The sequence below is a fragment of the Protopterus annectens genome, chromosome 9.part0, assembly GCF_019279795.1.
Source record: "Protopterus annectens isolate FY-2018-M chromosome 9.part0, PAN1.0, whole genome shotgun sequence".
Taxonomy (NCBI): Eukaryota; Metazoa; Chordata; order Ceratodontiformes; family Protopteridae; genus Protopterus; species Protopterus annectens.
Window position 1 is genome coordinate 91,368,726 of NC_056743.1, and position 9,691 is coordinate 91,378,416.

Sequence of the window (9,691 nt, forward strand, 5' to 3'; positions counted from 1 at the left end):
AACAGCCAATCAATACACTGTTTTTTCATTCCAATGTTTTTTTAACCACGATTGCATAAATACAGACATGGAAACTATGCTGTTTAAATGATTTCTGTTACAACTCTCATCTGCTGATGTTTTTTAATTAAACAAAACACTGAACAAAGGATGTGAGTTTGGAAGCTATGATTTATTTTCCCACTTGGGACTAAAATACAAAGAACTGAACTTAAAAAATGACCCTAGAGTCAGGCTAGAATTAACCCAAAAAACAATCCAGTTTTTTGAGTATTATAAATCTGGGGCCTCCATCAGCAAGACAAACACTTGCCGAAGGTTGTCTGAGACTAAGTTAACATAGATCTGAAATCAACTACCTCCTTTTCTGGTCTGAAATCAGTAAGCCAAAAACAATTTTCACTCTAAGTTTTTGAATATGCCTCTGAAAGTTTTGCAGTTGGTCAAATCAGATGCCTGGGCATCTGAATAAAGTGGTGGTGTTGATAAGGTTGTTGTGCTGGTCAAGAAGCTTGAGGGAACTTAGAACTTTCAAAACGTCTTTTATTATTACTAAAGAGCATAGCCTTGTTTTTCTTTTCTTTTTTTTTTTCAGGGAGAGTGGTTAAGGAGAACATTTTTAGAGGTGAGCCAGTAGTCCAGAAGGTCAGTTTGTAGTTGAGTTTGGATTACCTTCTTTGCTGGGTTGGCATATATGAGGAGTAGTAATAGGGGGAGGTCAAGGGGTAATGTATTTGTAAAAAAAAGAAAAGAATATCGGGGCAAATATTGATTCTTTTGGTACACCTGAATGAGCGCAGATGGTATGTGACAGATAGGAGTCAAACTTCACAGTAAAGGATCTGTTAGTCAGGAAGTCTTTGAACCACTGACATTGTCAAATACGTGGGCTGATAATACTGAATGGTTCAGTATGTTGGGTCAGGTTAATGAATATGACAGCAGTAAGACTTTCTTTATCTGTCTTGGTGTGTACGTCACTGTTTAGAGTCGAGAGTACAGTCAATATACTCCTTACTACCGAAAATCTATATTGTTTGTTGGAGAGCAAATGATATTTTTTTCAGATATGAGGTGAGTTGGTTACAAATTAATTTTTCAGGTATTTTACTGAGGGAAGAAAGAATGGAGACTGGCTGGTAGAGGTTGGTGGAGGAGGATTTTGAACTTTTTGGACCAAGTTTGACAAAGGTTAACTTCCAGACTGTGGGCATGGTGTTAGTTGTAAGGCGAAGGTTGAAGATGTATTTTAGGAGATGCCAACATAGTCCTTACAGTGACGAATAAATCAAGGGCACAAGTTGCACTGTTTTTTAAAAAAATAGTGTTACTTATACATACAGTAACTTTCACTGATTTTCAAACCCTGCTTTTGGAAGAGTTTTTGCTGCACTACTCTTGCCTTTGGAGACCCAATATTAGAAGTCTGTCTTTGTTTTGTATCACACACGTCATAATTTCTAGTTTCCTGCAAAACGACCAGCTGTGACAAGTTCAGGTTGTTCATTTTTCTAGAAATCGACTACTGCATATAAGTCTTGTACAGATAATTACAGTTTCTTCTATTGCAGCTTACCTTCCTTCTTATAAATTACATATGATCTGGGTACAACTACTTCATCAACTACTTCGGTTTCACACTACGAACGTTCCAATGGCTTTTCTGTTTTTTACTTTTAACTCCAGCCTGTAAATCTCATAGTGTTCTGCAGTTTCTGTCATAGCTGCATTTCTGCCTTTCCTGATTTCTTTCCAGTTTTACCTTGTGTTGAATTTCAGGCATCAGCAATGTAGCTGAAGCAGGTAATATGATTTTCAGATTTCTACACATTAAATGTTGAGTTGATGAGAGATTCAGGCCCTGTACTGGAGTATTCAAAAATTGTGAAATGGTAATCTTTACAGCTTCTTCCGCATAATGTTTTATGAGATTCTTCGCTCTGCTTAGTGTCCTTTTCGTCTTTCCAATGGTCTGCAGATATTGTGGTCGTCATGACATAACTCCCATCCCAGATGTTCTAAATTCCTAACTTTTGAATTGGAACCCCCTGTCAGATATGACAACAAAATATATTCCATCCTGAGTATGTAATTTTTAACGCACTAATCACACCTGGACTTGTTGTGTCTGCCAGTTTGCTTGTTTTAGGGAACTTGAAATATTAACTCACACATATGAAATACTTGACTTCTCTGAACGGGAACAAGTTTGGGCCCACCATGATATGGGGTTGGGAGTGTTAGCACTTCTTTTTCTGGACTGTTGATATAACCTGCCCTGAAGATGGCATAACTCCAAATAATATTCCTGGCCAAAACATTTTATTTCTTGTTTTTCATTCACTTGACTATTCTCAGAAGTGACACATACATCCTGTCAAGCATGTACTTCTGAGTTAATTGAGAACAATTACTTTGTCAGTTTTGAACATTAAGTCCTGGGTACATCTTGTTTCTTCTTTGGAAGGAAAGTAAGACAGAATTTGCTAAGGTCTGCCACCTGTACTGCTATTGGACAGAGGTATCTCCTAAATGCTTTATCTTATGCATGAGTTCCCACAAATTATCTATGGTATGAACCCAGTTATTCCTATTAGGGGTGATATGTAATTATCAACCATAGGATGGGTAAGGCCAATCTATAACCAAATGGGATGTTATTTAGAGCACAATAAGGGAAACTGACTAGGCTTAAAAATGGCCTGCAAGGGCAGCTAGCCTAGTACTTACCTATGAGCCTATGAGGAGTTGAAACTACAAATGGTTAAAACTTTCTCAGATGATATAAGAATGCCATTTGATATTAATAAATGTACAAAAGCAACCTTTAAAACAGGAAAGCTCCAACAGCAAGAAAATATCAACTTGAAGTGGGAATGAGATATAAAAGAACTTGAGCAGGAGGGAGTATAAAAATATTTGGAAATAGATGAAGGATCAGCAATAAAACATGAACAAATGTGAATAAAAAAACAATAAGCAAAGAAAGTGGACTTTTGTACAGCAGTGTCTTTAAATCTCAAATTCAGTAGCCTGAACCAACTGTCTGTTGTAGTCTGGGGACAGAATCTGACAAGGCAGAGTCATTACAACTAAAATAAATTAGTAAGCTAGGCTACACAAAAATAGCATACTTCTGGGACACACAAACTCAGATCAAATCTCACTCCTAGTCTTGGATGATACTGTATATCAGAACTGTGACATCGGAGAGAGACAGACACACACACACACACACATAGTGTGTGTATGTGTGTGAAAGAGAGAGGAAAAATACACAGAGACAGAGAGATAGACAAGAGAAAGAGAGAGAGAGAGAGAGAGAGAGTGTGAAAGAGAGGGAGAGAGAGAGAGAGAGAGAGAGAATGTGGAAATTCAACAAACCATGTCTGGAAGCTATAGGACCTTCATGTGTACACAACACTGCCAAACACATTCACAACTGTCATTAGGTACAGAGGAGGGTAAAAAGTATTCAAACATCTTCAAAGTTTAGCAGCATCATCTTCCAATTAATTTTCAAAAGGTACTAAAATGTTGCTCAGCAGTAACAATGGAATATCTGCATATGCTTTCCTACAGTGCTTTCATGGGCAAAGACACGCTGAGATTCTTCAAAACAACAGTTCTCACAAGTGAATTGTAATTCTTCTTCCACAGACTCTGCAGACACAGGGGTTTGTTCCCCCATCCAGGTTTGATCCTGGTAGCACTACAAAAGACCTCACCTTTTGTAGATAACCTGCCACCCACACTTACCAGGTGAATGAGTTATTTGTATTACTAGTCCATTACTGATGCTATTAAAGAAAAGTTTTAAAGAATGCAATCAGTCGTATAGACTGAGGGAAGGAAATGTCACATTATCATTGCTGTCATTAATGGATGACCCTGGCTAAGGGAAAAACAGTGTAGATCAATCAGTCTGTAAAGTCCTGTAGCCAAGATCATTGAGTTTTAAGTCTTCCATATGGACTGTATACATCCTCTCTCTCTATAAGCAGAGTTTCCCTGATTTAGAAGGCCAATGCCTCATCTATTAGACCACTGAGGCCTGATTACCAGGTTCCATGGTCTTCTTCCACAACTCAAAGACATGATGACAAGTGGAAGGTCAAGTGTTTGACTTGCAAACAGCTGTGTGCTGGCATGCGAGTGGGTGAGTGAGTGAGTGAGTGAGTGAGTGAGTGAGTGAGTGAGTGAGTGAGTGAGTGTGTGTGTGTGTGTGTGTGTGTGTGTGTGTGTGTGTGTGTGTGTGTGTGTGTGTGTGTGTGTGTGTGTGTGTGTGTGTGTGTGTGTGTACTCACACTGTGCACACACGTGCACATCTTGTGATAGACTAACATCCTGTCCCTCATTAGTTCTTTCACTTATACCCATTGGTTGCCATGGTAGGTTAGTTCTTTCACTTATACCCATTGGTTGCCATGGTAGGTTAGTTCTTTCACTTATACCCATTGGTTGCCATGGTAGGTTAGTTCTTTCACTTATACCCATTGGTTGCCATGGTAGGTTAGTTCTTTCACTTATACCCATTGGTTGCCATGGTAGGTTAGTTCTTTCACTTATACCCATTGGTTGCCATGGTAGGGTCTGGCTTTCCATGTCTTAAACAGGATAAAGCATGTATAAAAAATATGTCAATAAATGATCAAGAAAAAAAAATACAACAGGTTGGGTATTGGTTGATGTAATGGTATCTCCTAGTAAACCTGAAAATGGGATTTAGCACCGAAGTCAAATACATTTCAATATCCAAAATTATTTTGGCTGTATTCATGGTTTTTTTTTGCATATAGAAAAAGACATAAGGAATAAACATATTTATTTTCTTTGTGGGCAACATAGGATAAATTAGGTAGTGGAAAACAAAAAAAAAAACATGACTTCTCAGGACTGTGGCAGGTGTAATGGTATTTAATGGCAAAATGGAAATCGGATTTGATACTTAATAAAAATCAAATGCCATAAAATGTTATTATTATGTTTTACTATTTTCTATTTTGATGCAGGTCAAATGCAAAAAAAGAACAGGTTTGGTTAGAAAAGGAAGAATATTTCTTTCTTTATAGACAGTATTTATTCGTCTTTGCAGATTTCCAGAATGTAATTCAAGTTGGGTTAGAGTGGATCATAATTTTAAAATATCAGTATGTATTTCATTGCTAGGGATGAAGTTGCACCCCCCCACACACACACACACAGTATGTGCATCCCCATGATCACACAGTAAATCAATGCAGTACAAGAGTGGGGATGGAGAAGAGAACTCCGTTACAGTTTGTCTCTCTGTCTTTTTCCTCTACTCTTACTATGAATTATGAAACTGTAATGTCTGGCATTGTTGGCTGACACAAATCCTAAGTGATTAACCAGAAAATCAAAAATGTCAAGAGGGACAGGACAAAAATATGAAGAAAATGATTGCCATTTTGCAAAGCTCTGGACAGCTGAGTGGTATGGTAACTGGTAGTAGGATCTGTCAGAGTGCTGACAACCATACCTCTGAACTGTCCAGATGTTTGCAGAGTGTCTCAGATTTTTCTCATAGTTTGCCTTGTCTCTCATAAAATAAATTAGAAATGGTATTATCCGGCATATCCCAGTAGAAAGTCTGGCTGCTCAACAGTATGTTGGCAGATGGACTTCTTTTTCTTGGTACATGTTCAAGTTACAGTGGACACAATGGGTATTCCCAGAGCCGTAGCAGAGTAATATAACAGCCTGTATTGCTGGTCACTGAAGTACCACTCCTTAAAATAAAAAGGTAGTTGGCGTCCTTACAGATGAATCCATGCCCTCCTCAGTTTAATCTTTGGATTAAAAACAAAAATAAACAAATAAATAAATAAAACACTTCAGTGCCTTTCTGTACCAGCATTTTGGTACATAGGGTAAGGCGTGCTGAAGAAGCAGGAGCTGTTGCCCGCTTCACCCCACCGTTGCTACACTACTGACTCTTCCAATTAGTGTGAACATTTTTGAATGATAATGACCCTTTATTGTATAACTCCTGTAATACTCTGCATCATGGCTGTATATAAATGTGTTACAATCATTTGGACAATGATTAGAGTAGAACTCTTTACAGTAAACTCGGAGTAACTTTTTCCCCAATTCTTTTTTCTTTCATTTATTTTTTTTTAATCTGGTTTTGTCAAAGGCTGCAGCTGGGATTTATAGAATAAATGTTTCAGCTGTTAGGATTCATATCAGTGGACTTAAATTCTCTAATTTTCTTCTCTTGGGAAACCTAATTTCCGGTGATCTATAACAGCTAAACAACAAGCAGTCTCTCTTTGATACATTAACATTATATAAACAGAGCTGGTGAAATGTGTACTTTGCACTTTACTCATGTTTAGTTTATTACAGGTTACAAGTGTTTGGAATTCTCTGTGTCTAGTTGTAGTCTGTATATGTATTTGTTTGTGACAATATTTGATGCTTTCTGAGTCTTGCACTAACATTTTACTTTATGTGCTTCCTGGTCCATAGCTGAAGTGGTCTGGAGACCAGTTTACACACCCCTGGTTTTTAAAAAAGATAGATAGATAGATAGATAGATAGATAGATAGATAGATAGATAGATAGACAGATAGATATTATAGGTTCATAGGTAAGTACTAGGCTATCTGCCCAAGGGCATTTATAAGCCTAGCCAGAATGTGTTGGTTTATGCCATCCCCTTAGATTAGTTCCCTTTGCCTCTGTCCAGCAGAGCCATTAGTTCCCTGCTAACTAGTTGTAAAAAAATCAGTGGGTTAAACAAAATGTGCAGCTGTCACCCATATGCACTGTATTTTACAAATAAATCTATGATGTTTATTGCTTAGCTTCGGGCCACAAAGAGTGCTTATCTGAAAGCTACCATGTAGCTTTCACTCAGAGAGCTTAGATCCCCATTTTGAATAATCTCTACATGCTATCCCAAAGCATAAGAACTGACTAATTTAAAAACAAAATACTTAGAACTATAGGCTCTTAGTTTTTATGATTAGGACAAGCTACATGTCCATTCATTACCCTCATATTCTGCAAATTGAAGTGTGGGCCAGCCTGACATATGAAGGTAACCCTAATGATTGCAGAATAAATGTGAATGATGATAGAGTTGGATATTTGTGGAAAACTAAATTTTATCTTAAAATAGATATACCTGCATGGAAAATTGCATTTTGTACCATTGCCTACACTATCTTGGTACTTTCATACCTTGGCACAGGGATTGGGATTGTAATATTATGACAAACATGGAGGTAACAAACACAGCAAAGGTACACATAATTTATTAAAAAGACAAATAAAAAACAAAAAATTGAAAAAGTAAGCGCTTTCTTGTCCTAAATCGGGCACTTCATCAGACTTCAGTGAAGTGTACCTTTGCTATGTTTGTTATCTCCATGTTTGTTGAAATATTCATTTGAGATATTGTGAGGAACTTCATCCCCTGGGACCTCATTTGTTTTGATTGTAATATTATGGCTAAGGTGTTAGCCTCACAGACACAAGGTGCAGGGTTTGATTCTTGCCCTTGGAAAGAAGTTGGCTAATCTTTAAATGGCCACAAGACCATTTAGCGTGATACCTATGAATCTGAAATGAATTTTTTTTTTAGTTTAGAATTCAGCATTGTAATTCAGAGTTTTCTTTCCATTTGTAGTTCTTTATGTAGCTATCATTTGTAATTGGATATATCAGTATAGCTAAAGCAGCTGAGGCATTTGTTAATCATACATTTTCTGGAAAGTATTGCTTGATGTTTCTGTTTACATGCCACCTAATCAAATATATACTTTTCACAGACACGAGAGGAATGGCAGTATGTCTTCCTTATTGCTGCTTTGGTTCACTATAGCGGAGTCATTTTTTATGGAATGTTTGCATCCGGTGAGAAGCAGCCCTGGGCAGATCCTGAAAAAACAAATGAAGAAAAATGTGGCTTTATACATGAAGACGAGCTTGCTGAAGAAACAGAAGACATTTCTCCGACTAATGTAAATTATAGTACTGCTAAATCGTATGGTGCAACAACTCAGATCAACAGTGGTTGGTCCCGTTGGATGGAAAAAAAGGATGAGTTTGTACAAGAAGAAGAACCTGACAGTTACCATTACAAAAAAGGGGGCAGGTAAAACAAAAGGTAGTTAGTTGCCATAGTTGGTGTTTCTGATTATTGTGACTACACACAATTGTGGACCATATATGTAAATACATAACAGCAGGACCAGTTTTAATGTAGTCTGAAATCTGAGTGCATCCTCTAAAAATCTTAGTACTTCATTGACTTCATTTGTAAGAAATCCGATACAGAATCCTTTATTCTGATAAAGCTTTTTTGCTTGAATTTTGTGACTGTGATGTGGAACTCATTAAAGTTGCAGCATTGTTTTGCAGTGTTCAGCAATTCTGCTGTATACAAGATGCAAACAGCTGGGAATTTGTAAGTTGAATATAATCCATACTGGGTAAGCTGAAGTAATAATGTATAATCATATAATTACATTGTTCCTCTCTTTCTACTAGTTTATGATAACTTCAATTTGTATAGACAACGCATATAACCTCAATTTATATTGAAAATACAGGGTCCTTCCTCAAAATGCTATGAAAATAAAAAATACACTGCACTAACTTATTCTATGTACATTGATCAAATTGTTGCCTATTTTGGAATATATAACTTGTATGTAATTACTTCACGTCTTCTTGTTTGACCTCCTGCTGATTAGAAAGATGTACCCATTGAATACCATTCATTCCTCCACCCATTACTGTCAACAAGGGAGAGAGAGAGAGAGAGAGTGAGAGAGAGAAAGGACTTTGTCAGTTTTTAACAAAAGGATATTCTCTGAACTAAAGCTTGTACACAATTTTGTGCCTCAAAGTGATGTAAAATGTTGTCATGTTATATTTTTGTGGTAAACAGAATGAAGTTAATGTAAACATTTGCGCTGCTACCAAAAAGTGTTAATAAATACTTTTTCCTTTTATATAATAACAACATTTTGGACTATCTTTGGAGATGCTTGCTTTTCATCCTTTTTCTATTTGACAGCATGAAAGGTACCTGAAAGTATTTTTTAGCAAATTAGTTATCTGGACTACCAAATATATGTACTGAGTGGTATAAAGGTATAAATATTTTTATTAGAAATCTATAGGCCAGAAGATATCTATGTAGATAGATATACAGACATATACATACGCACACACACACACACACACACACACACACACACACACACACACACACACACACGCACACGTGTGCACACACATGACACACCAGTCTAATATGTTTCAAAGAAAGCATAAGGGACAAAGTGCATGTTAGCTGAAAAGCATTATAGACAGCCAAATTATCAAAATCATTTAAGCACCCCATGCAGGGACCATATCCCCCATAATTAATGGTAACAAAATACAAGATTACTGCAACTGCACACATTTCAAGATACTTCTGTAGGCATCATATGACCTAGCTGTATGTTTGCCCCAGTGCTTGTTTTGAACGTCTTTGGAGGTCTATGAACTGGAAGCTTTACATTTCATTTTTCTTTTGTTTCTGTTTAATCACCTGAACCTAAAAAAGAAAGTATATTTTTCTGTTTCTTCTGTCTTTATTTTCTATTGCTAATTTTTTGACTACTTTAGTTTTAAATACAAAAGCAAAATGTCCACATCTGTT

General features: G+C 36.8%; 1 protein-coding gene across 1 annotated transcript in view; it reads left to right on the top strand.

Annotated features, from left to right (window-relative positions):
* The window catches only part of SLC17A6 (solute carrier family 17 member 6), a 226,320-nt gene extending 217,319 nt beyond the window's left edge, over positions 1-9,001 (top strand). The window contains exon 12 of the mRNA XM_044082604.1: positions 7,806-9,001. Coding sequence (XP_043938539.1) covers positions 7,806-8,135 — 330 coding nt within the window. The 3' untranslated portion in view covers positions 8,136-9,001. The remainder of the gene's footprint in view (positions 1-7,805) is intronic.
* The last annotated feature ends 690 nt before the right edge of the window (positions 9,002-9,691 follow it).